The sequence below is a fragment of the Talpa occidentalis genome, unplaced genomic scaffold, assembly GCF_014898055.3.
Source record: "Talpa occidentalis isolate TD23 unplaced genomic scaffold, MPIMG_talOcc4v2.1 talOcc4.12, whole genome shotgun sequence".
Lineage (NCBI taxonomy): Eukaryota > Metazoa > Chordata > Mammalia > Eulipotyphla > Talpidae > Talpa > Talpa occidentalis.
In genome coordinates, this window is record NW_023601212.1 from 10408960 (window position 1) to 10436272 (window position 27313).

General features: G+C 42.2%; 1 protein-coding gene across 1 annotated transcript; it reads right to left on the reverse strand.

The window, feature by feature from the left end:
* Nucleotides 1–8229: 8229 nt before the first annotated feature.
* On the reverse strand, nt 8230–26911 carry POGLUT3 (protein O-glucosyltransferase 3). The gene is made up of 8 exons (XM_037505221.2): nt 26710–26911; nt 21465–21662; nt 19636–19922; nt 16055–16271; nt 14291–14487; nt 13763–13957; nt 12247–12351; nt 8230–10882 (listed from the first exon to the last, which is right to left on the reverse strand). The coding sequence occupies exons 1-8, from the start codon at nt 26909–26911 to the stop codon at nt 10757–10759; spliced, it is 1527 nt and encodes a 508-aa protein (XP_037361118.1). The 3' UTR covers nt 8230–10756.
* Between the last annotated feature and the right edge of the window lie 402 nt (nt 26912–27313).

Here is a 27313-nt window from a genome sequence, read left to right on the forward strand (position 1 = left end):
AAAACCCATTCTACAGAGTGGTGATTGGTGACAAGGGGGTAAGGAGGTTGTTGACAGTAGAGTTCCAAAGGTATAAGCCTTCTGAAATGCAGTTGCTTGAGCCAAAGGACAAATGTACAATCACCTTCACGTCAAGCTTGACTCCACTGGCAGTGCTCTTCCAGAAACCCCAGATTCTAACTGAACCTTTAGCCGTTCACCTGAGGTTCAGGTATGAGCAGTGTGTGGACTTAGGTCACAGGCTGATAACATGGGATGTTGTATTCTGCGTAGTAGGCAGACTGTCCAGAAATCTGTTGAGTCCAGATGGGGGGAGGGCTAGTGTTTTTCAGCAGAGCTGAAACATAGTCAAAATCAACCATAGATGCGCTCATTGTTTTTCACCAGCCCCACAGACAGAGCTATTTCCCGGAGGCATATGTTTCCTTAGCTACGGTGAGCTAAGTGAGGTGTGGGAAGCCCAAAGAGTCTCAGTGTGGGAAGGATGGGTGTTTTTCGGACCACTGAAGCTAGTGCGAGCAGCTGTGGTACCATCTGCTCCCAGCTAGTCCTGCAGACCAAGCATTATCTGGGAAACACACACTCCCTCAGTTACATGAGGCTATTGGGCCTCAGGAAGCCAAAGAAACTGGGCATGGGAGGGAGGTGTTCTGTGACCACCACAGGTGGCTGAAATTATCCCTAGTCCTCCCAACATCAGCTCCCCAACAATCCCGCTGAGTTCTCTCCAGAAGATGTGAGCTTCCTTGGCTACGGTAGGTTAACAAGCCGCCAGAAGCCCACAGACTCAGGCCGTGCCCAAATATTAGTCCTGGCAGGACTGTGTCTCAGGTTCCTACCTTTTCTGATCATCGCTCTCTCCTCCTTATGGAGATGACAGTCGTCAAGTCCTCAGTTGTCTTATAAATGCAGTTGCTCCAAAGCAGATACAGAGAAAGAGCTGATACCAGGGTCCTGGTGGTTTGTCATCTTGTGTGTCAATCCTGGGCTATCTGCAAATCCCTGGCAAACTCGTTCAATGTAGTGTTGTTGTCAATCAAAAAATGGAAGGCTCTAACTAACCATATTATTGGGCAAGAATAAACAATTTGGATAAGAGCAATAGAAAATGATGTTTGTCCTAATCCAGTTTTTAATCTGTGTGCAATCATCCTGTGTAACATATTAGGGGAATCCATTTGGATGTCAAAATTTTAAGATAAAGATTTATGGATGGCTTTATAATTTCATTAACCTCACTCATAAGGGAGGAGCCTATGCACCTTCCACAGGTCCTGTTTCCAGGACCATCAGGCTTGTTTTAGGTTCTCAACATATGCATTTTAGAAGAAAAAAACATTCAGATCACAATGAAGGATAATATACATAACCTAGTGAGGGATTATCCCAAGAATTCAAGTTTCATAGAACATTTGAACATTAGTCAATGAAATTCACATACTAGAAAATGAAATAAGTAGAACCATATGATTATCTATCACAATCTTATTATATGCAAAAAAGCTATTTTTTGAGAAATTCAGCCTTATTATTGATGAAAACTGTCAACTTTGTAAAAACATAAGGAAATTTCCTCTTGATAAACAGAATCTACAAATAACCTATCTTCTACATTACACCTAATGGGAAAAAAAGAACAATTTTCTCCCAACCTCAAACAAGTCGAGGGTACCCATTCTCAACACGTCTGTTTCATATTTTCTTTAGGTTCCAGAAGGAGCAATGAAAGCAAATAAAAAACATCCAGGTTGGAAGAGAAGAAAATTGTGTTTATTCACAGGGGTCAGATTACCTATGTTGAAACATAATTGAAACTACAAAATAATGTTAAATTAGTGAGTTTAGAAAGGTTTCTTGATCCAAGTGCAACACACAAACATAATTTGTATTTCTATAGATGGGCAAATATCTATTATAATATGAAATTTAAAATTATATAAAAATTATATTTATCTACCTATAAATTGATAAAGAATGTGCAAGTCTAATAAACTGAAAAGCACAAAATAATGCTAAGATTAAAGAAGGCAAAAATATAGGCATATGTAGTGTGCTTGTTTTGGTAGGTTCATATTTTTTTTTAATTATTTTTTTATTTTTATTTTTTTTAAATAATAAATTTTATTTTTATATTCCCCATACAATTGCAACCCCCCCATTCTGACCCCAATCCCTCCCCTCCCGCCCCCCACCCCCCAAAAAGTGTCTCTGGTTCATAGTTTTTTGTTGATTTTGATTTTCACTTTCTTATAGTTATTCATTTTCCTGGTCGGTAGGTTCATATTTTTAAGACGTCATTTCTTTCCAAGTTTATACATACATTCAATGCATTTCTAGTCATAATCACAAAAGTCATTTTTTTGGGGTAGAAATTAAGTCATTTGCTAAATTAATATAGAAGAGCAAACAACTAGATTAAAAATCTATTTTAAAATAACAATAAACTGGGAAGATTAATAGCAAATTCAAGTCTTATTGTAAGACTAGACAATCATGATAGTGTGGTAATTTCATAAAGATAGACAAACAGCTTGATGTAATATAATGGGAAGTCCAGAAATAGATACACACAATTGACACTTGATCAAAAGGCATAGTCAAATCAGTAGGAAAAGAAAATCTTTTCAAGCATGGTCTTGAAAAGTTAATATATGCATGTGTAGAAAAATTTAACTTCGATTTATAACTCATCGTTATGGACAACCAAAAACTCAAAATGCATAACAGACCAAATAAAGAAATGAGTTACAGAAGAAAGTATAACAGAAATCTTTGTGACCTTGTATTATGCAAAGCTATCTTTGATATCAAAGGATACCAAAACATAATTCAGAACAGAGAAATAAATGATACATTGGACTTTATGGCTGTTAGGAATTTCTGCTCTTTAAAAAACACTGTCAAGAGAATGGAAAACAAAGCACATACTAAGACTGTGCAATGGAAAATGATGTATCTGCTAGAGGACTCTTCACATCTGGAACATATAAAGAAATAATAACAAACCAAATAATTTTAAAATATAAGAAAAATATCTGACCTGAAATTTCACCAAAGAAGGTGTATGGATTTTCATTAACACGTAAAAACGTTTACATCTACTCAACAATTAGAAAGATGGATTCAAAGTACAGATGGAAACAAGTACACACCTACTGGAATAGGTCAAGTTTGAAATGTCTGACTATATAAGGTGATTTTAAAGATGGGGCAGAACAAGAACTCTTACAAACTTGGATCAGATCAAAGGAATGAACATGAGAGGAAGGTTGGACTTTAAAGTTGATTTTCTCTCTCTGTTTTGGAGGGAATGGGAAGAAAAGAAAAATTAAAGAAGTAGAAGGACAAAGAAAGGATAGAACATGCAGAATTCATTGGTCTACTTTGTGCAGTTTCTGTGCACACCTCAGAGAACCGTTGGGGGGACTCAGCACATAACTGCATTCACAGACCGTCACATACACACACACACACACACACACACACGTGCACGCACACACACACACACACACACACACACAGAAAAGAGAACTTACTCATTAGGTGACCCTTGGCTTGTTTTGAGCAGAAAATATAATTGCTTTATGTCTGGTTGTACATTCAAGGAGGAGAGAGGGAGGAACCTATGCAGTACCAGGTCTCCACCCTTGTAGACACTGGACTTCAGGATTGTAGAGCAGTGAGTAGCATCCACATTGCACAGAACAGGTAAAGACTGCAGGAGCAGGTACAGAGAAATCAGAGAGGATGACAAGGCAAAGTCTGTCATCCTGTCACAGATTCCTGCATTTGTGTAGAGTCAAGGAGATGTTGGAGCTGGAGGACACTGTAGGCTGAAACCTTAGTAGGGTTTTTTTCTCCCTGTGTGGGATGCAGCATAAACCCACTATTCTACCCACTATTAGTGGGGTGTGAACCAATCTTGTGTAAGATGGGCACAGCTAGAGCTGCTGTAAGCAGGATGGAGGTACTTATATGGGATAACAGTGCTGAAACCTCACCCTCTGTGACAATGTGATCAAAGAAACTTTCAATTTCCCTTCTTTGACTGCCTCATCCAGTTATGATTAAGGAATTCTGGGAATCCCTCTGACCTGGGGCTGGGCATCTGCCCCTTTGTATGTCAATGGTGGTAAAAAAGCATTTTGGAAAAACATGTTTTGGATCCTATTTCTCCCCTGGCATATAAGAATTCATCAGGTTCTAAAAACAAGGCTCCAGGGAATACCCCGCCCTAAAACAGATGATTCTGCAATCTTCTGCATGTCCCTGCAATGGTCCAGTGCTGTGGGGACAGAACACAGTTCTGAGAGAGTCTAAAAGGGTTAGAAAGACTCGGTGTTTGAATCAACACTTATTCCATTACATAAACCTCTCAATACTTCAGCATCAGCATGTGTTGTCCTGTGCCACCACGGGCAGCATTCATTACCGTGCTCCAGCATGACTCACGGGTTAACAACACCCACCCAGAAGAAAATGGTGTCATGGATAGGCTGAGGTCAGGGAAGAGTAGAAGGTATTTGTTTCCATACAAATTGCGACACCCCCTCTTAGCCTGATGATCAATGCTATCCTTACTGACAGGACGTCTCTGAGAATCTGGCACCAAGTTCTCATACTTATATGGCATAATGTTCCCTATTATTGATCTTTCATCCCTTTGTTTTATCACCTGTTAGTTTTTTTTTTTATTTTATGATATATGAATATTCTCAGGGTCTTTGTGTCCATGAGTCTGGCGCAGACAAGGAAGAGGGGGTCCTATAGTTCATGGAAATAGGTAACAAGATACATATAAAGATAATACTCCTCAGTCATATTTTGTTATGTTTCACCACGTTCCCCACATGAGTTATACTATTTATGGTTAAAGATGCGTCATTGTATTTAAATCAATGATCAATGTTTTGGCTATCTTTGTTCTCTGGTTTCCTTAAGGGAGTAAATATAATTGGTTTTGTAACATTTTATGACCCATCATGGTTACTAGAAGTGTCCAGCTGGGCCCAAGACCTATCTGATTCCAGGTCATAACATCCCAACCAACAGTCCATGGCACCACGTGCTGTAATTTAATTTTCTTTGAACAATACATTCCTTGTATGTCTGAAAAAACTCCTGCTTCATCTTCAAAATATATGTCAAAATTCTTCCTTCTCTGTGAATTCTTCCTTGAAGCCATCCCCGGCAGAATTATTGAATTCATCCTTTGGCCACACCAAGGATTGTGAAAGCATCGCTAATTAATCTCTAACTAGTCAATTAGATAGAGAGTTCAGAACTGCTACTGATCTATTAAAACCTGAAGAGATAGAAGAAAACTCAGGAAGGTGAGTCAAACAAGAGAACTCAAAAATCTCATCAAAAAGATATAAGAAAATTCAGAAAATAAATTAATGAGCTCAGAAATAGAATCAATGGGGAAGAGGTAGAGACAGAAGCTTTAAATAAGCAAACAACAAAATCCAGGATTTGGTGAAGAGCTCAGGAAATGAGGTCAAGAACTCTAGAGAAAGCTATGGCGGATGGAGTCAGTGCCCCGTGAGAAAGTGATGCACTGAGGACCCTTGTGGAAGAGAGAGAATTGCGGTGAAAAAATTCATGAGGCCACTCCTGCTGCTTCTGACTTCAGCGCTGGCCCCAGTAAGCTCCCTGGATGAGTATGAGGGGCCAAGACACTCCCAGGGAAGCCGTGCCACAGCCACCGCCTCTGCTGCCAACCTCAGCTCCTTAGATGTGTGTTTTGGGGTGGGGTGAGGGTGGGCGGTGTTGACCTACGGCCAATGGAAGCCCTGCAGCCATCACTGACAAGCTAAGCACCAACCTTGGTAAGCTCCCTGGATGAGGTAGGGGGCTATCCACACCCCGGAGAAGCCCTGCTTCTGCCACCGTGGATGATGACCTCAGAGCTGGCCCCAGTAAGCTCCCTGGACAAATATGGGGTGGGGAGAGCTACGCCCAGTGATACTCTGTGGCTGCAGCCACTAACAGCCTTGTGCTGGCCCAAGTGAACTCCCTGGATGACATGTGGGGCCCAGTCAGCTTAGTGGAAGTCCCGCTGATGTCAGCACTGGTCCCAGTAAGCTCCCAGAACAAATGCAAGGCCAGACCTGCCTAAACAGACACCCCACAGAAATCAATAAGGCTCCAACAAACTGGAAGAAGGAGTGTGAGGACAGACCACAGACGCAGATCCCCTCCCAGACAGGAGCTCCCACCATTCACTGAACCCCAACAACAGATTAGTCTCCCAGACATACAGTGCCACCTACTGGAAATAGAGAAGCCCTGCACTCTTAATTTTTTCTAAAGCAAATACTAGGAAATGGAAAAAACACAAAGGATGGCAACCTGAGTCCTCAAGGGAAAACTACACCACACAGAGAGAATAAATCTCCAAACCCAACAACATGGAAGATCTGTTCTTTCTATCAGATATTGGAGGTGAGGAAACTGTACAATGAAAACTGTAAGACAATAGAAGATTCAAAATGGAAAAATCCTGCTCATGAATTGGAAGAATTAATATTGTTAAAATGATCATTCTACCCAAATCAATATATAAATTCAATGTAATCCCTATCAAGTCTCTCGTGAACTCTCTCACCTACCAGACCTCTGGCCTACACCCTAGTTCTTTTATGCAAAAATAAATAAAAATTTTAAAAAACTATGAAAGAGTTTCCAATGACGTTCTTCAAAGATTACAGCAAATTTTACTGAAATTCATATGGAAACTTAAAAGATCCCAAATAGCCAAAACAATCCTGATGAAAAAGAGGAAAAGTGGTGGTGGAATGTGGTAACATTCCCAGACTTCAAACTGTATTTCAAAGGTTTGGCAATCAAAACAGTATCATGCTGGAGCAACAACAACAAAACAGACAGACCACTGGAATGAAATTGAGAACTCAGAAATGAAACATTATGTAAATATAGCTGTACCTGACTTTTTTTGATAGTCATTTACTTATAGGATTTGCTTCCATTTTTAAACTAAGTCTTCTTGTCTTAGTTGGTAAGATGGAAACATCAAAAGCTTGGACTTAGCTTTGAAATCCATTCATCTACCCTACACCTTTTGAATGGTGTTTATATTCACATTTCAGGTAATTATTGAGACATCAGTGTTCACTGCCATTTTCTATTTTTTGTTTTGGTTTGTAACTGGTCTTGTTTTTTTGTTTTTATTTCTTTGATATCTTCATTTCATAGTCTTCAGGTCCCATTCCTGTTGTCTTATGTATTACTTGTATTGATTTGTTTGAAGTTTCCACTGAGATTAGCATATGATCAGTGTAAAGTCAGCAACTTTCTTATACACAGAGAACTTGGTTGAGAAGATAACTAACTTTGATATCAGGGTCTGGAAGGAGCCACTGGAGGTTGGCTTGGGGAGGGAGCAACAGTGGTTGCGAAAGGATAGACTGAGGTTCTGTGTGTAAAAGGGTTTTCTACTGTAGAGTCTAGTTTATGTTGCCCTCAGCAGTTTGAACTTGAACAGACCTCACCATCATCAGGTGGTTTCCCTTCCCTCCAAATAAGAGATTTATATTTCTTCTATCCTTGGCTGTAGGCTGTCAGGAAAGCAACTGTCCTCTCCCTGCCTACTATGGATGGAATGTTCACCCCCATTAACATGGTGGAAGCTAATTCTCAATGGGATGGTATTTGAAGACAGTCTTTGGGACATCGGGACATCATTGGGTCAGGAAGGTGGGGTTGGGGTCCTCATGAAAGGATTAGTGCTCTGATAAGAAACAGGAGAGCTTGCTTCCTCCATCTCTGGTCTCTGTCCTGTGAGGGTGAGATGAGGGTCCTCAGTCTGCTAAACACGAAGTGGACACTTAGCAGCCAACAGGTCTGCCAGCACTTTGACCTTGAACTTAGAGCCTCCAGAAATGTGAGAAATAAATATTTGCTATTTAAGCCTGTGACCTATTTGTTATAACGACAACCGAAACAGACTAAGACATTTGTAATACCGCATTTTCATCTGACATAAAAAAAAATAATGGTATCAAATCCAGTTATCTTTTCCTCTAATATTAGATTTCTATTTCCTAGGGATTGAATGGTGGTGGAAGAGGGTTTTTTTTTTAGACACAACATAATTAAAATTAGACCAACCCAGTTACAGAAATATTGCAATTATAGGTAGTTATACTCTCTTTCATAAAAAATAAAATTTCTTTGTCAAAATTTTATTTTGAAATTTTACTTTATTTAGAAAGTGTATATGTCTCATGGTATAAAAAGTCTAATATATAGTCTATTTAAAAACAGTATATGGAAAATACAAATATCCATTTTCTTTTCCCGAGGTATTGGTGAACGTCCTTCTAAAATTTCAACCACAGGGATATTGTTCAGTTTTTTACATAAAGGATTTCACATTCTGCTTGTTCTGTAACTAGTTTTTTCCACTGACTGCTGACACGGAAATCTTCCATGATAATGCATTTAGAGCTACTTATTTCTAATTAATGGTAGTACTATATTCCTTGGTAAAAATCTATTGAGCCCATTCCACAATGATGACTATTTAAGGTGTTTCCAACATTTTATTAACAAACATTGCTGCAAAAAACATGTGGATAGCTTATTTAGACGAATGTAGTTATTATATATATTTGCATATCCATACATCCCTCTTTTCCCTTGAAAAATCAGGTATTTCTCCCAAGGTGGTCATACCTGCCCATTTGCCACTTCTGCATTATTTATAAAATTACAAGAATAAAGAAAGCCATTTCAGGAAAGTTGAAGTGTTAAAAATGACTAAGGTATGGGGTGAACTGAAACATAAGGAATCAAGGTTTTAGCGATTCTGTATCTACTGAGTTATAGTTGCATCAACAAACCAGAAAGCCACATAAAACAAGCTCTTTGTAAAGGCTGTGACTGAGTTGGTGCACGGAAGACCATCAAGATCAAGGCTGCTCTCTCTGGTCACAATTTCCAAGGGGCTGCACTTCATTTTAACTTCTCAAACACGTCCTTTCTGTTCTATGCTCCTAAGCTGCCCAGTTTGTCTCAACTCACTTGTAACTATCAAGTCTGTTGGGCTTCAGGTGATAAAAAAATTTTTAAATATAAGACATCAATAGTCAACGCCATTCCCCATTAAGAAAGACCTGGCTGTGGAAGGTAGGGGTGAAGGAGTGAAGGAGGGCAAGCTTCCTTTCTGTATCTCAGCTCTAATAAGCCCCAAAGTTCATGGGCAATGTCTGCAGGGCACAGACTCCTCTGGGTGGGCTCAGCATAGCTTGTCCCTGTCTCATACTTGTGTACTTTTGGTTTGGGACAGTAATAGGTGGGTATTAGTATTTTCCTTGTATAATTGTTCTCAAATGTGGTTTTGTTTTTGTCTAGTCAAAAAAAAATTCTATGTCCTTATTTGATCTGCAAAAAAAGAATAGATATAACTAATGTGGTTATGCTATTTTCAGAGGAAGTAAAGGTTTCTATTTGGCGAGTAAATATTTGAGACTGTGGAAAGCTCTTGCTTTTGGGAGTATGTTCTTTCAGGAACTGTATCACGGTGACACGAAATGTGACGTAAATTTCTGGGCCTTAAGTTTTAGGTGTTGACCCAGTCCTGAAAGGCAAAGGGACCTTCCCAAGGCTGTTATTTTAGCAATGAACCCAGAGAAAGTGGAAAGGCACTAGGAGGGAGGGGCACTTGCCTTTTTTGTCAGCTTAGAGTGAATTCCCAAGTACTAGGTTTCCTGCAGCTTTCTGTAGAGGTTTCTAAGTATCCCTTTGAAAGACGAAAGTTATCTTTTATCTGTTCAATCAGTGCATAGATAGTGAACAGCTCCAAAGGGTTGCCCCATTGCTGTACTAGAGGACCTTCCCTTGATGGGTGTACAACTAGCTAGTCTGGGAATTACTAGCTTATGGCACAGTATCTCCTTAAGTTGGCTTCAGGTCTTCATAAAACTTAGCTTAGAAGACATGAGTGAGCTTTAAAAAATATTCCTTCCAACTATGGGTTCTTTGTGGTATGTGCGCTATTGCAAAATGCCCTAAGGGGCGATCATACACTTCTGTTACAGAAACAATGTAAATTCATATTAACTCAGTAAAAAATATTTTTAAAAAAATTCCCTCCACAGTCGCCAAGCTACCTCTGCTAAAGTCATCCTCTCTTCCTTAGTTATTCTTATCAGACCTTCCATGCAGACTGGGTACCAAAAGCGACTTGTAGGAGGAGAATTAAGCAGTGAGCAATGGTGGGGACACTGCACCGATATTCTTTTCTTCACAATTAGAGGAAGGGAAAGAGGGAAAATAAGCCAGGGATCAAAACAAACCAATAAATAAGATGTAAACAGTTTCATAGGGAGTGATTTCTATTTTGGCAAGTCTCTGCTAAGATCTCCCAGTTTTCTTTGTAAAGTAATTGAGATATGGATCATAGCAGCTTTTACTTAAAATAAATGCACCTCTGAAGCTCCTGGGAATATTGCTCTAATACTGCTCTGTCCATCCACATTCTAGAAAGCCTTCAGGAGAACCAGCCTTCAGATCTTCTAAGCTGTGTTCTTCAGGTGGGATTCTAGCTGCCCACCTCCATTCCAGATGTTTGGTGGTGGGCGTGGTGTGATACCTGTACCCCTGGAGAGGTGTGAACTTATTCCCTAAAACACACACAGTGCTGTGAACTGACATTACCTCATTTAAAAAAATGATATAATTGAAAAAAAAAGATGCTGAGAGCACTCACAGGAGTGCTCCTGGGGATGACTTAAAGCTCTTCTCTCAAAGACCTTTCCCGGGGGCACTGACAGCTGGCTGAGGTGTCATCGGGCTGAGGCACGAGCTCCATCCCATCACGTATTTCAGGTTTGCTGGACTGGCGCGCCGCATAGGTCTGAAATGTGTGAGCAAGAGCTGAAAGATTAGTCCACGCTCCGTTCCATGGACTACCCCCGCCCCCAACTCATGCCTTTGACTCCAGTTGTTCTTGTCTTCAGATTAAAACCAGAGGTCTGGTTTATTCCAGTCGGAAAGTTACACTTTGGTTATCATCCACTTTAGTGCAATATTTGGTAAACTCACAAGGAAACCCAAGCCATAGTTTTATGAGTTGATAGAAACCGCTCCTAAGGGGATGTCAAGTCAGGTGCTTCCCCTTGAAACAACAGCAAGTCTTTACTTGTTAATGACTAATTAACTGTGTTGAAGACCGACATCAGCAAACAGAGAGGACAAGCACCTCAAAAGAAAGTTAGTGGCCTCACACACCCACCCTTAAGGCCTGTCATCACACATAGTTTTTAAATGGTCACGGGTCTCTGAAATGTCCACCCGTTCTGGTCACTGACAAATATTCCTATGAACTGATATTTGAGTTCAGTGATTCCATATGCATTTAGCTAAACAGCCCTGGCCAGACCCAACAAAATACTGGATTGAGTACATGAGCCTAATTAACATTTTTTGTAGGAGGAAACTCTTTTTATTAAAACTAAGGCAAACCCAGTAGAGAGGATAGAACTCATTTAAAGGAAAAGGCTGTTTCTAATAAATGGTATGATTTATCAGTTTACTTTTTATGAGAATGTATTACCCACCAGCATCTGAGGAAATTTACCTTTTCTTTTACCCACAGAAAAAGAAGTTTAGGTTAAAAATAAAAACCTAATTTCTTATCTTTTTCTTGCTGGCTCGATTTCACTGACTAAAACATCAGGTATTTACTCGAAGAGCCCACCTTAAATTCCTAATAAATACTTGTACTTCAGTATCCAGTTCTGATGTATTAGAACTACTATAAATATTTTTTACTTGTTTTATATAGCAAGTTAAACATTTGCTTTCTCCTCTGTACTATGATAGTAAAAGCATGAATCTTAAGTAGTGAGAACAAAGAGGTGGAGATTTTGAGCAGAAAGAGATGTTAATAATCTCTAGACCAACCCTCTAATTTTCCAGATGATGAAAGATGTTATTCTCTGAGGTTCAGAGAACACCTAGACTAGTAATTCTATAAAGTGTTTAATAAAAGATAGTACTGACAAGATGGGAGGAGCTTTTAAGCTATACTTGTAAAGACACTAAGCGTAGTTTTCGTAATACTGAGGGTAGACACAAGATGGCGGCCACAAAGGGTCTCAGCACCAGCCCTGTCTTCCTGCAGGCTGGTCCCTGGGCATAGCCAGGTTCCAACAGCGTGACTCTGAGCCCCAGGGTCTGGATACATGTGACCCAGGGGTGCAGATCCCCTGAACTGACCTGCAGGACTCTGTAATAGTAGCAGTAGAGCCGGTGCGGCTGAAGCAGATCCCGAGCAGTCAACTGCCCTTCTTTTGCAATCTTCTTGGCTTCTTCATCATTTTCCTGGAAGGATTAAAAAGAAATAATAAATGAAAATTACTCCTGTGATCTACAAAAAAGATAAGGAGAGTGTGAAGTAGGAGAGAAGTGAGGTTGAATGTGAGCACCCTGTGAGAGTGAGCACATGATGGAACATAACTTGAGAACAAGGCTACAGAAATAGACAAAGTGTTTTCCGAGTCATCTGTTGCATAGAAATGATCACACATGTCTGGACCTTCTTCCACAGGCCAGTAAATGGCCCCTCCCCCACTGCAGCACCACACGTGGCCTCCATTGTGACTATCTGGTGGTTTCTTAACCATCCAGGCTCATCGACCGTCCTCCATCGTAACCCTCTTTGCAGGATATTAAAATACTAGAATAGAACGAATCTGTTATGTGATCATTTCTTTAAAGTTCATTTTAAATACGCAGTCATAGCCAAAAATGTTGTTATAAAACAAAAAACTATGTTGCTATCATCAAAAATTCAGCATCAGTGCCTGCAGGCTGTTCTTCAGCACCAGGAATAGTCAGTGCTCCTAATTCTAGTTTGGGATGACAGCTGATATTCTACCAGGCTGCACACAGGGAAGGCGATTTGCAAATAGTTCTGACTCTTTATAAAGGGTCACAAAAATGACTCTGCCTCTGACACCCAGTTATTTCTATAACCAAATATTGCTTCTCAGAAACTTAGAAACAGTCTTATAAAAGAAGCTTACATTTTTAGAGTTTCAAAATAAAACATAACATAGTCTTAATACTTTTCCTTTATAAAAAAGAATTCTAATGTTATGGGAACTTATGATTCTTGGGATGTTGTATAGCATGAATTCATTATAAACTTGTGACTTTTTTCTAACTGGGGAAAAGAAAAGAGTGCTATGATTATCTTAAATGTCTTCTTGTGCATGAAACACTTTAAGTTTAGTCTTTTTGATCCATAATTTGCACTTGGTATGTTTTTGTTTCTGGATGTATGAATCTGAATGATTGTGAAATAAGAATTTCTAAATACAGGGCCTCCCTAGTGGCGCAGGTGGTTGAGCGCCACACCGTGAAGCTGTCCGCAGCCTCTGCAGTACAGGTTTGATCCCGGCCAGCCGGAGAGAAACCCACATGGCAAGGTGGACCTCTTCTGTCTCGCCCTCTGCTCCCCTCAGCATTGTATTTCGTCAGTCTGCCTGTTCTGTCCCCCGCTCTGTCTCTGGTGAATCCTCTCACCCTCCCGCGCATCTGGCTTATACCCCGGTTCTTGTATAAACAAATAAATCTTTAAATAAAAAAATTTCTAAATACAGCTTTTTTTTTTTTTTTGCTATATTATGCCAAAATAAATTGTGTTGTTATTGAGTTCATGTAACTAACACTGGTGACTTTTGGTGAATTTGCAATTTCCTAAAGAAACTAAAATTGCAGACCAGCATACCTTGGCCCATTGAACTTTCTCTAGTAGATCACTAAGATTTCTTCTAATTGGAACATAATGTTTCCAAGGTTTTAGCTGCAAATAGAAATGTTCGTAATAAGGTGAGTCCTGCTTCAGAACCAGACTGTCGCCCAGCATGAGATAGGGGTACCGATATGCAGCCACAGTTCCGTCCACATTCACTTGGTACTTGTACTGGAAAATTAAGACAGACAAAAATGGTAAGTCATTGGCTTCACTTCTGCTTCTCATCAACATTGAAAAACAGAGATATAAATGCACCGGAACCTCAGGTTAATCCTTGTACTATGAGTATTAAACACAGTTTGGAGCTATCTGGTAGACATCGCCTACAACAACAAAACCATAAAGGAAACCATGATGAATTTTATAATTCCCCATCCTATGCCTGATGAGAAAATCTGTATCAATTCTCAAGACAGAAGAAATCCATCAAGCTCAGCTATCTTATAGTCTGTCAACACTAGCTTATCACCTATATCCACCCAGAAAGACTTAAATGCATACCTTAAAGAAATCAAAGAAACCTATCAATTTAGCTTTTCCAAGTTCCTTTTCTTTCTCTTGGAAAAAGAAATATCCTGTAATTCCTGCATCCAGTAGCTCTGGGTTTTCTTTGGACAGCTGCACCAACTGCAGCCTCTCCTCTCGGCTATCTCTACCTCTGAAGAAAGCTTTCTCTGTTTTATTGATCCAGGAAGGTCCTAGAAATTTGAGAGCAAAAATATACACATAATTATGAAACTGACATTTTCAAATGGTAAAGATAAGTATTTTAATCTACCATTGTCAAGCACTGTTATTATCAACTCATCTTCTCAAGTTAGATGCTATTTCCAAAAAATCTGGGATGGAGTCTCAATTTGCCTGAGATATTTTCAAATCCAGGATTTTAACACAGATCCTTCTAGCTGTGCTGTACAAGAGAATGCTCTAAATTCATCTATTTTTCTACTAGTGAGAGCTCATTCAAATATTGGGGTTTCTATTATACAATACTGGCAATAGCCAACATAATACTGGACCAAGTTCAAAGCAAAAGAGTTGGCCCAGTCACCAAGCATAAGTTTCTTCTGTCTTGGGTGCTTCACAATAAGGAATGAGCTAGGCTTTTGTTCTTAGACAGGGTGATGAGGGCAAACTATATAACTAAGTAACATAGGCCCAGCTTTAGTCCTGAGGTTGCTCAGAATTTTGAATACAGGGAAGACTTTTTCCTATATGCTGTTAAGTACAAATATATTGGATTGTTGGAAAAATCACAACGTATTTTTTTCTATGGTCTTCAAGCAAAAATGAGTCATGACTTTTCCAACAACCATATATATATATATATATATATATATGTATGTAAATATATATGTAAATGTAAATATATATGTAAAACTCAACTACATACATACATTTACATCTTCTTTTTCTTGGGAAGGAAATATTCTGGAAGGATTATTTAAATATATTCCTATTAATCCAAAAACAGCCACTGGCTAACACAGGTCCTCGATGTAAGGGATAAATCATAAAACATAGACATTGGAGAGGGGTCACTCTTTTTACTATTTCAGCATACTTTTCAGAAATTTACTGTTATTAAATAAAAAGTAGGTCAGTTTTCATTTCACATTCTTTAGAGAGTTTACCAAGAAAAATTCCTGCTCTCAGCTACTCAATACACCTACCAAATTGCAATAAATAAGAGGCTATAAAGAGTAGGCAGAGTTTTTGTCTGCTTAAGGCATTCATTTTAATAAAAAGGTGTGTTGTGCCATCAATCTCTGGCCTTCAAACAAGGAGAAAGGAATTCAAGTTTAAAGGATCAGGAAAGGCAGAAAGAGGAAGGGCAGAATTCTTTACAAAGTGTTGGAGGTGGTCATATCCAAATCAAAGAGCTACTGTAATTCTCAAACATCTCATATAATTTTATATTTTTCAAAATTATCTCTCCTGTCATCCAGGAATCTAAAAGTTTTGGAGGCAGACTTAAGTGACAATTTTACCAAAAATATATTTTCAAATGGTATTTACAAGTGTACAAGTCAAAGAAGACTCAGGTTTACAGTGGGTTTGGATATTACTAGCCTAACCCACATATCTTTAATTTTTGGATTAGAAGAATCTTAAACAAACCACTATAGTCTACACTGCTGTTTTTCTTGGTTAGAAAAGAATAACAATTATTTTAAAAATTTAATTATATACTCTCTGTGACCAGATTTTCCTTTTACCTTTTTAGTCTCCAAGCTTTATCATAGAGAATGAACATCTGTTTACCTGTATTTCCTTGAATAGAAAGGAGATCGTTGGAAACACCCCTCATTGCCTCCAGTGTGGAGTGGGTGATGTCGTAGGTCGGAAGGATGATGTCTCGGGAGTCCAGAGAGCCGCACCATGAAATGATAGGTAAAGGGCCGGGCGTGTCGTTGACTTTTCTGTGCTCCAAAGGCCAATCTCCAAGATTAATATAAAATTCTAAATCTGGGAGACGGACCTAAATAAATGCACAAGCATCAGTACAGGGAAGACTTCCTTTCCGTCTTTGTTATTAAATGTTTCTATTCTTTGGCTTTCTTAGGTATTTCTGATATAATTAAACATCTGAAAACAACAGCAGAAGAGAGAATACCTCTCGGTCATCAGCAGTATGTGAAAATCCAGTAGGAGGATGATACACAGCAAATTCATTTCAGCAGGAGTTGCACCTCTGATCAGAAGTGGTATCTAATGTTTAGCGTGATGGAAGTAGAAATTGGGTAGGAAGGTATGAATGGGTGATTTCAAGGACACTTTCACTCAGCTACCTTAGGGAGAATCTACAACGTTAGACCCAAGCCCTGTTTTCCTTCACTATCAAACCTCTTTGTTACATCTACCTCTGCTCCTGGAATTTCTACTCCATCTCCATGGTCACTGCCTAAGCTTACGGTTTTATCACCTCTTGCCTTGATTGCTGCATAGCCTCCTTACAACATCTTCTGATTTCACTCTCTCTGTACTATAACCTGCTTTCCACATGGCAGGTTTATAAAACCCAAATTAATGATACCAGGGCAATGTATGTGCCGATTCATGCACCGCACTTAACAGAACCTTAAGCACACAGGACGAGGCCTAGACTCTGGCTGGAATCCCAGGTCCAGCTATCTTGCTCCAGCTTAGCTTTAAGCTCTTTCTTCTATCTGTGCATGTGCCAAGTAAACTTTCGGCTATGCTCTGAAAATGACACCCACAGTAATGGGTAAAAATTTAATAATTTAGTAATTTTCTTTACTTGGACGTTCTTCTGCCTACTCACGTGGCGGTCTCCCCTCACAGCCTAGTCTAAGGCTACCTCCTGCTGACTCACTCTCCTCTGACATTGGGACGTGGGATTCCTACTATTCTTACAGGGCTAGCCTGTTGTGGTACAATTATTTGTTTGTATGTATGCCCCACCCTCACTCCCAAATAACAAAGTAAGTCCTGCTGGAGAGAGCTGATCAAAGGCCAGAAGTGAGTCTCATTTATTTTAGAGTCTTCCCAGTCACTGGACAAGGAACCTGGAACATAGGAGAAGGCCAGAGCTATGACAGGTTATGCCCTTGCTTCTCTGCTGTCATTTAGGGTCTCATTAACTACTTACCTGAAATTCTCACTATAAAGCAGAGTTTCTCAGTTGCAGCACAAAGGACAGTTTAGTCTGGATAATTCTATGCCACGGAGAGCTGTCTTGTGCATGGCAGGATATTTAGGAACATCCTTAGCCTGGAGCCACCCTACATTAGTAGCAACTTTCCACCCCGACTTCTTGTGACAACCAAAAATGTCTCTAGTGTTGTCTAATGTCCTCTGAGGAGCCCAATCCACTCTAGTTAAAAACCACTGCTGTAGAGGCAGAGTGGGTGTGAGAGAGACACCCAGGGCCGAGTGGACTGGCCGTGAGCCCAGGAGGAAAGCACCACCTTTGTGAGCAGGTACCTTACGGTGCTCACATGCTCCTGGTATGGGCTCTGAAGAGAGGCAGGGGACAGCTGATCAAGGGTAAGAATGGGTTGTGGCCTTCATTAAGCTCACTCAGGAACCTGCAGAGCTCATCTTATTAGCAAAGTTGGCTTTTGGTCTAGAAAATGATCTTGATGGTCTTTGTAGGTAAGAAAGGTGAAAAAAATAAATGCTTACCCTCATCCCTTACTCTGCCTGATCAGGAAAATCGAAGGGAGGGGTAGATTGAATTGTTGTGCTTCACAGTTTTGCAAATGTGAAGAGGGGCTGAACAGAGGGCGGAGGGCAGTTGTTAGGAATGTGGAAAAGTCTTCTGAAAAACAGACCCTAGCCATATTTAGTAAGGAGCCAAAACCTGAAGATCAAGGAGAGCCAGTGAGACATTCTCAAGGACAGGAATGACAGAGGCTGATTAATAAAGGTTACTTGTTTTTAAATGCTAGGGGTTTTGTGCACTTTGTTTTGCTTATTATGCAAAATAATCTCTCTGCTATTCAACCTTTACCAAAATGTGCTATGCACACTACCTTTCAGAGGTGCCTGGGGTAAAGAAGGAAATGTGTTCTGAAGTCAAGTCCTTTTCAGGTAATGAGCAGAAGGTAGCTATAGACAGTGAGGTTTGAATGGAAGGCATATTCAGCAGGAAGAGAGGACTTCAAGAACTGACCGTGAACCTGTAAAAGTTTGGGAATTCACAGAAACCTTAGGAGCACCCTATATTGCCTACTCACCAGGGGTGGGGGTTTAACCCACTTCACTTAAAAATGAAAGTAAAGAGGGCCTCCCTGGTGCTGCGAGGGGTTAAGACGCAAACCTATGAAGCTATCCACAGCCACTGCAGCACTGTAACAGGGTGGTCCCCAGGAAAGGGTGAGTTCCAGGTTCCTTGTCCCAACCAAGGGAGGGTGGAGCTGAGCAGGGAGAGAAGAAGCTGCAGAGGAGACTGAGGAAGGAAGGAAGCAGGATGGAGCCAGAAGGAGACCTGGTGGAGGCACATGGAGCCTAGAGACACGTGAAGAAACTGCGCTTGCCCTTTGGTCATGGACTGGGTGACACAGATGATGTGGGTGAGACCCGGGGAGGTGACAATGGCAGCTTTTATCTTGATTTTGATTTTGTTCTTTTCCTTCCAGGCTTGTCTGGTTGTTTCTGACCCTTTTCTGTGGGTCCCCACTGGAAGATGCTTTAGACTTGTGGCTTTGGGGCCTTGCTCTGGGCCAATCCCATTTGAATGGAGTTTTACCCACAAGGGGACGGGTAACTCTGGGTGCTTCATTTAGAAACTAGATTCTTTGCCTTTTCTGTATTATTTCCTAATTGTATTAAAGTTCCTTCCCATTAAAGTAGCATATGTTTTGTGTTGATGCGGCAGATGGCAGAACCCATTCAGAATAGGCAGGTTTGTGGAGTTTGGGCTGCCCCTCTCCCTGCCCTATAACAGCACGAGTTTGAGCCCCAGGCAGGGAGCTACCCACATGGCGCAGCAGACCTCTCCTGGCTCACCCACTGCTCCCCTCAGCAGTGTATTTCAGTACATCTGCCTGTTCTGTTCCCCAATTCTGTCTCTGGTGAATCCTCTTACCCCTCACACCTCTGGCCTATACCCCAATTCTTGTATGCATAAATAAATCTTTAAAAGAATGATGTCAAAAATATATAAAACTAGATAAAAATTGAAAAAAAAAAAAAGAAAGAAAGGAAAGAGAGATCCATAAAGGTCAAGAACTCAGGAGCACTCGAGTGACAGATATCCTAGCCGCACAATTCCAAGCCTGGAATCCATTTCCATTCTTTGCCATTATTAATCCAGGCAATGAAATATTACATCTAAAAATATATATATAGTTTTGGAATCAGTGAATTCATTCTCATACCTTTCTTGCCAGTGACAGCAAAATCTCATCGGAGAACATTTTGAAGTCTGTGTATTTCCCCAGTGGCCTCCGGTAGACGTGATTGTTGAGAATCGTGTAATGAACAATGGCACCCATCTCGTCCCCGAACCTTCCTGGAACTTCATTTAGCATCTGCAGGAGGTTGATGCTGGGGAAAGAAGCGAAATCTTTGGCAATCTGCGGTTCGTTGGGTGGACAAGAAAGGGTCCTCTGCCAGGCCTGAGGGTCCTCTTCAGGACAGTCACAGTACTCGTGGAACACGGGTCCTACAAGGCACAACACATAGGGCCACGCCCCATTAACAACACAGGGAGATGCTGCTTCCCTGCTGGGACCACAGGGTGGCTTCTTGGTGAAATCTGAGATCGTCCAGGCAGGGATAATTTGCCCTGCGCCCATCAGTGGTGAAAAGACATGTGAGAGCCCTATCCTACTTTCTGGGACCCTTTCTCATCCTTTCTAGAAAACCTGGCCTAGCACATGCTCTTGGTCCATCTGCTCAGAAATTCATTTCTAGTGAGTTATAGAGCAGATGAATATAAAACAATTTATATTTTAACCAGGAAAAGGGGAGTGAGTGTATTACTTCGCAGGCACTATTATGTAGTAGAGGTAGTGAAGGTTTAAGAAAACATGGCCTCTTTTCTTCTCAATTCCTAAAATCACCCCCAACAGCACAACTCAAGGAGAAAAGGTATAACCCAGGGGCATCAGGCAGGGTAATTTAAACATGCCCAGCCAGGGGCCTCCTTCATGGCGCATGGTTAAAGACACAGCCTTACCAAGCTATCACCAGCCACTGCAGCTGGAGTTCAATCCCTGGCCAGGGAGCTACCCACATGGTGCAGCAGACCTCTCTGGTCTCCCCGCTGCTCCCTTCAGCAGTGTATTTCAGTAGATCTGCCTGTTCTGCTCTCCAATTCTGTCTCTGGTGAATCCGCTCACCTCCGCCTCCCCACATCTCTGGCCTACACCCCAGTTCTTGTATGCATAAATAAATAAATCTTCAAAAAATAATAAATAAAGTGCCCAGTCATAAGTATAAAACTTCTCTGAAACATCATTTCAAAGAGAATTGATAGAAATTTATGTTGTTTTAACTTATTGGAGGAATATAGGGGAACCAAATAAGAGATCGGGAAAAAAATTACAAATAAAAAATCAAAATTAGCAGGAACCTATAAATCAGAGACATTCTGTAGGGAATGGGGAGGGAGATCCCTCTCCCTCAAAACAGGGGCGGGAAGAGCACAAGGGACTTCGGTGATGGTGCACGGGTGAACTGGAGGTGGGAATTTTATGGGACTATACCTGATAGGAGAAAGCAAATATTGTACAAAAATGAATAATGATGTAAAATACATTAATAAATTAATAAAAATATATTCACATTTACTTCAAAAACATTTTTTAAGTATTTCATATTCTTGAGGATTTCTACTTCAGACCAAGATGAGTAAGATGGACCAATGTACCCCTCTCCCTGAGACTTCATCACCAGCGTCCTCAACACTAAAAGAAATGCTGAGGGATCTTTCAGGCAGAAGGCACTAGATGGAAATATGTCTCTATAAAAGGGATGAAGAGAAAACCACCTGTGTAAGTACACAAGATTTTATCTGGCCATTTAAATCTCATTAATTACTTCATTTTCTATCCCTCAAGATTTCAAGTTCAATTTGAAGAGCTCCAGGAGATACTTAGACCATATTTACTGTTGCACACGACTTCAAAGTCACTGTAACCCATTCTGAAAGGCAGGGGGTTTGTGCAGAGAGCTGGCTCTGGACTTTGCAATGGTCACTTACCTTTCAAAATATAGGGAGACTGAGCCACGTGTTCCTCACCATAGAGGACCTCTATCTTCAGCCCTTCGTTGGCGGTTTCATACATCCTATATCTTATCAAAAATGTCCCATCGTTCCTATCCAAAGGTTTAGAAACATGAATCCGGACTAACTCTTTAGGCGAAAGAGGTTTGATGACTACTTTGAATAATGTTTGACCTGGAAGAAAAAACAAATATTTATAATCTGCTATCTCATAGTCATTCGGTCTTAACAATTATTTGGGTAGATGTTTCCACATAGAAGTTCGTTTTTCCTCTAGCATCAATGACAAACCAATTTAGTTTGGAAAGTCCCTCAGGCCAGGAGTTATGTCTGGTTTGTGCCTTCAAACCAAAGATCTGATTCAACATGATTCATTAATCATTCAATAAAGAGTTATTGAATGAACAAAATCCATTTATAAAACAGCAAGGAAGAGATTAACTTTTTGCTTCTTTGGTCTCTTTTCCTTTGGGTAGGTTTAAAGCCCCTGGGGTTAAAAATCCACCAGCTCTTTCATTTAGGAATACTAATATAGTATTTGGCATCTTGCTACAGAGCTCGAAGGCCATTCACCTTTAGTAGAGATAGATTATAGCCAGTTACCAGTCTGTGCACAAAGAGAACACCACAGACACACACTCGCATGCATGCACACGCGTGCGCGCACACACACACACACACCACCCCCTCAACCCCCCCCCACCACCCTTGGTAGAGTTTACTTCTTTAAACTTGTTTCCTCAGGTTGAAATAAAAGAGTTATACAAGGAAGATTTAACTCCAAAATTCAGGGGGTTTTTCTGTTCCAGGGCAGACAAAACCTAATTAACAACTTCCCCTTCTCTTTTTGAAGAGCATTAGCTGACTTCCTTAGGGTTTAAAACAGTGGTCTTGGGACGAACTTACTGTGGCCCAGGATTGACACTTAGGCACTTCTTTTTTCTGCCATATATTATCTCCCCTCCACGCCCCCAAACAGCACAGTTTTCCTGTCACCTGATCAAATAATCCTGTTCTCCATAAATTTTTGATCTTAAATAAGACCAATAAATGCAAGATATTAATAACTGTGTGATGGGGTTGGGGCTGGATTTACAGAAGAATACTAACTCCAAAACATTTCACTATTTTTAAATTGAAAGTTTCCTTATTTTTAAATTTAGACTAGATTCCTATGATTCCCTCCAGTTATAACATTTTTGGTCGCTGAAATAGCACTTTAAATGCCATGTATTATAAGATACTAATAAATGTATATGAAAATACATTTAATATTTCAAATGCATATATAAAAATATAAGATGGCCATTGGAAATGCCTATTTAAAATGTTCAGTTTTTTTTAAGATTTATTTATGCATACAAGAACTGGGGTACAGGCCAGAGATGTGGGGGGGTTGTGGTGAGAGGATTCATCAGAGACAGCGGGGACCAGAACAGGCAGAAGTACACTATTGAGGGGAGCAGCGGGTGAGTCAGGAGAGGTCTGCTGCGCCGTTCAGTTATTTTTTATTTTTTTGAAAGATTTATTTATTTATTTATACAAGCACTGGGTACAGTCAGAAGCACGGGAGGGTGAGAGGATTCACCAGAGCCAGAGCGGGGAGCAGAGCAGGCAGAAGGACCGAAGTACACTGCTGAGGGGAGCAGCGGGCGGCAGGAGAGGTCTGGGCGCCATGTGGGACCCTCCTCTGGTGGCCGGGGAGCAGCCGGGGATCAAACCGGCGCTGCAGAGGCTGCGGGCAGCTTCGCAACCCAGCGCTCAACCGCTGGGCCACCGGGGAGGCCCCGTTCAGTTATCTTTATAGTAATCTTTCATGCCCCTGTCATTGCTGGAGTGAGACTGTTAGGAACAATGCAAAATAATGAGTAGAAAAATAACAGAAATGAGCAATTCTAGTTTTGTTATAGGACAGGGAGAGGGGCAGCCCAAAACCCCGCAAACCTGCCCGTTCTAAATGGGTTCTGTCATCCGCCGCATCAACACAAAACATAGGAGACTTTAATGGGAAGGAACTTTAATAAAACTAGGAAACAACACAGGTAAGGCAAAGAGTCTAGTTTCTAAATGAAGCACCCAAAGTTACACGTCCCCTCGTGGGTAAAAGTCCATCCAAATGGGATTGGCCCAGAGCAAGGCCCCAAAGCCTGCCACAAGTCTAAAGCATCTTCCAGTGGGGACCCACAGCAAAGGGTCACAAACAACCGGACAAGCCCGGAAGGAAAAGAGCAAAATCAACATCAAGATAAAAGCTGCCATTGTCACCTCCCCATGGGTCTCACCCACATCTGTGTCACCCAGTCTACGACCAAAAGACAAGCGCAGTTTCTTCACGTGTCTCTAGGCTCCATGCGCCTCCTCCAGGTCTCCTGGCTCCATCCTGCTTCCTACCTCAGTCTCTTCTTCAGCTTCTCCTCTTCCTGCTCAGCTCCACCCTCCCTTGGGAGGGGCAGGGAACCTCCCCCTTTCCTGGGGACCACCCTGTTACAGTTTCACAAGAGAAAAATGAGAAGATGCAACATCAAATAGCTGCAAATGGAAGGAATGTGAATTCTCATTTTCCTGGGGCTAACAGAATGGACTCTCAGCTCTCTCTGCTCTACAAATTCAAGCTCCTTTAAGAGAGACAGCTAATTGAATGGAAATGCAGTGACTATGCAGACAAAGGGAGGTCAGCAGTATCAAAGTCTTATTAGATCATAAGAAGCAGACATTTTGAAGATTCTTGATTTGGAAATAAATCAAAACACATTTTTAAAAATATTAACTCACTTAGCACGCAGGTGCCAGTTCCTGAGTGTGAGATTTTCAGATACCTTTACTCTTATTTATTTCCTGTAAGAACATGTGAGGTCGGTATTTGTCACCCCCATTTTACAGACCAGGAAACCAAGGTTCTAAGATGGGTCATGTCAGCCTATGGGTTTGTAAAATTCAAAGTTGGAGGCATAACCTCTGCTACTTCCAGGAACAATTGGAGTCATCACCTCTATTGTTCAGGGCCTATATCTCAGCCCTCTGCAGCTGCACCAAAAATGTTGACCCTGCCTTTGGCCAAGGCAAAGAATGCCCTGAAACTAAATGGAATCCTCCCCCAGAAGTCTGGTTGCCCCATCACATACATTGGGGTGCGCCAGCACCTTAGTGAAAACTGATGCGTGATAATCCTATGATAGCTGATTTGATAAAAGGGAGAGAGCTCTGGAAATCAAAGTGTTGGGTGTCTGGTCTTGACAGACACCTTGTGGCTGTGGAGTCACAGGCAAGTCATTTTAGCTTCACTGAGACTCAATTTCTCATGCATAGAGTGAAGAAAATACTATCTATCCTTCCTACCTCACAAAATAATTAAAGAGAACAAAAGGCACAGATTAAAATACTAAAGTGCCAGGCAGCTAGGAGGTGAGTTGACTTAGGAAGGAGAGGCAGGCTGATTGTTTCATATTCCATGCACCCACCCCCACCAATTCTTTCTTCTACAATATTGAAGGGCCTCTGTGCCATCTGGCCTACCGTCATAGTGGAAGGAAATGTTCAACTTAAGTCAGAGGAAAGTGAAAATAAAAACATGGGCAGGGTTTTTTCCCCACCCCTAATCTCTGTGGACTCCAGTTTGAGATCCCCTGAATGAGACCTTTCAAGCTCACAAAAGGCAAGTCTGCTAAGTGGGAGTGATAATAAGGGGTTCTTGGTAAGACATGTATGATGGTCTACACTGAGTAGACCATCTTTCAGTTCATTCTTGGGGAAGGAAAGCTTTCAGGACTTGCAAGTGAGTGATGGTGACTGATAATATAAGCCACGGATTGCTGAGCTTTTCAGAAAGACAGGGCAGCTTTTTAAATGGAAACTAAAAATCAAGTCCCCTGGAAGGAAACAAAACAGAACCTCAAGGGATGAAAGTGAGGTTGTCTCAAAGATGTGGTGGAAGGCTTACTTTTCTTAACGCCTTTTTCCTGATATGTAAAACTTTTATGATCATTTTGGGAGAAACTCTTTTGAGGAAAAGGAATGCACAACATTCCTTACCCTCATGGTCTAACGGCTGATTACACTGATGAATAAGCGACAGATTCACTGATTCATTATAAAATTAAAAACAAACTGTCACTTCTTTCCTGTTTATTGCATCCTTCACTTAGGTAAGCATTATTGAATAATCTCTTTAAAAGTCATTTAACTTTTTAATTAACTTTAATTATGGTAAAAATATAAAACTGACCATCTTAACCCTTTGTCAATGGACAGTTCAGATTGGGCATCTTCTAAATCTTTTCTTTCTGAAATCCCCCCATTCATTATAACATTACAAAATTATTTTAGGAACTAAAGAAAATGCACCTCATAGAAGAAAAACTTTGACTCTAGGCCTAAGAATCTGGTCTTCAGGGACAGGGAAAGTCTAAACTAAACACAGCAGACACGTGTCCAGAGGCAGGCAGGGGAGGCAGTTACTCTGATTACCTCTTTGGTGAAAACACAAGCGCCAGTTGGCTGGACATAAATTAGCAAATCCTGACTGGCAACAACTTGAAACCAGCAGGACAAGTTGCAAGAAGTTGCAAAGGTAGGTGCAAAGGAGAACGTAGGAGGCCGGCTGAGAATGAGGCATTCAGGACAAGATCCACCCCCCAGGTAGAGACACCTAGCGAGTTCTACGGAATTTCACTAATTTCTGCAATCTGCTTTCAACAGCTCAAACCTCTAAGAGCTCCAGCATCTGGCCTGCACAGCCGCCCCCTTTCACCCTGCTGACATTTTCTTTGTGCAGTAAGGAGGGAGCTGTCTCCAGCCCACCAGACTCAAACCACGGCCATCCACGCGCGTCCAGGCGGTCACTCAGCTCGCAGAGGCACTCCCTGGACGCGGTAACAATTCAGACACCCCGATCGCGGAGGAAAGCCCCTCTCCAGCAAGGGACGCACACAGCACCAACACCCTGCGCGCACACTCGGGACATCCGCCTTGCGCACTGAAAGTGGCAGGGCCTGGGCGTCCATTCATTCATCCATCCAAAGACTTGTGGTCACTCCTTTGCCCCTGTGTGTCCGGGGTGGAGGAGTGGACCAAACCAGAAAAAGGGCAGCTCAGCACGCCCGGAAGACGCCAAGCAGGCGGCGGGCGCATCCGGCCAGGCGCGGGGGCGGAGGGCGCGCGCAGCGGGGCCTGGAGGGGCGCGGGGCGCGGGCAGCGGGCGGGGAGGCCCGCGGCTGGACGCTACCTGGGGGCGAGCGGGTGAGGTTTTGGCCCTCGGAGGTGACGGCCTGCAGGTAGAAATAGCGCACGGGCAGGACGACGCCCGCCTGCAGCCCGGGGCCCCACACCAGGCTCCGCGGCGCGCTGACCGGCGCCTGGGGGGCGCCGGCGGCCACGAGCAGGGCGAGCTGCAGGGGCAGCGGCAGGGCGCGCGGGAGGCGGCGCATGGTGGCCGGGCCGCGGCGGTCCGGCTCGGCGGCGGCGTTGGGGAGGGCCGAGAACGCCGCGGGCCGGGGCAGGGCCGGGGCCGGGGCCGGGCCTGTGCGCCTTCGCCTTCCGGCCCGCCCCCCGCGCTCTCCCCGGGGCGGCGGGGCGTGCGCGGGTCCCGCGTCCTAGAGGCAGCGGCCCCTCCTCCCCTCTGTTTGCTGCAAGAACCGCGATCGGGGCCCGGGCGCCGAGACCCGGGGCGCGAGTCTGTGCCCGCCATCGCCCCGCCTTGGCGCGCCCGGCCCCCACCTCCTGCGCCCGGAGTTTGTCAGCTCGTTGGAGGAACCCGGAGGGCGCAGGCACCCTGGAGATGCGCGAGGCTCGAGGGCTAGGGCCGCGCCGCCCGGAGCTGAAGTGTGGTG

What these genes read in the sequence shown, in the direction of transcription:
- POGLUT3 (XM_037505221.2), bottom strand. Translation starts at nt 26,911, where the DNA reads ATGCGCCGCCTCCCGCGCGCCCTGCCGCTGCCCCTGCAGCTCGCCCTG. An exon ending in GTCTCCCTATATTTTGAAAG is followed by an intron (nt 19,923 to 21,464) that starts GTAAGTGACCAT and finishes TGTGCCTTGTAG; the next exon opens with GACCCGTGTTCCACGAGTAC. An exon ending in AGAAAGTTCAATGGGCCAAG is followed by an intron (nt 12,352 to 13,762) that starts GTATGCTGGTCT and finishes TAATCCTTCCAG; the next exon opens with GAAAATGATGAAGAAGCCAA.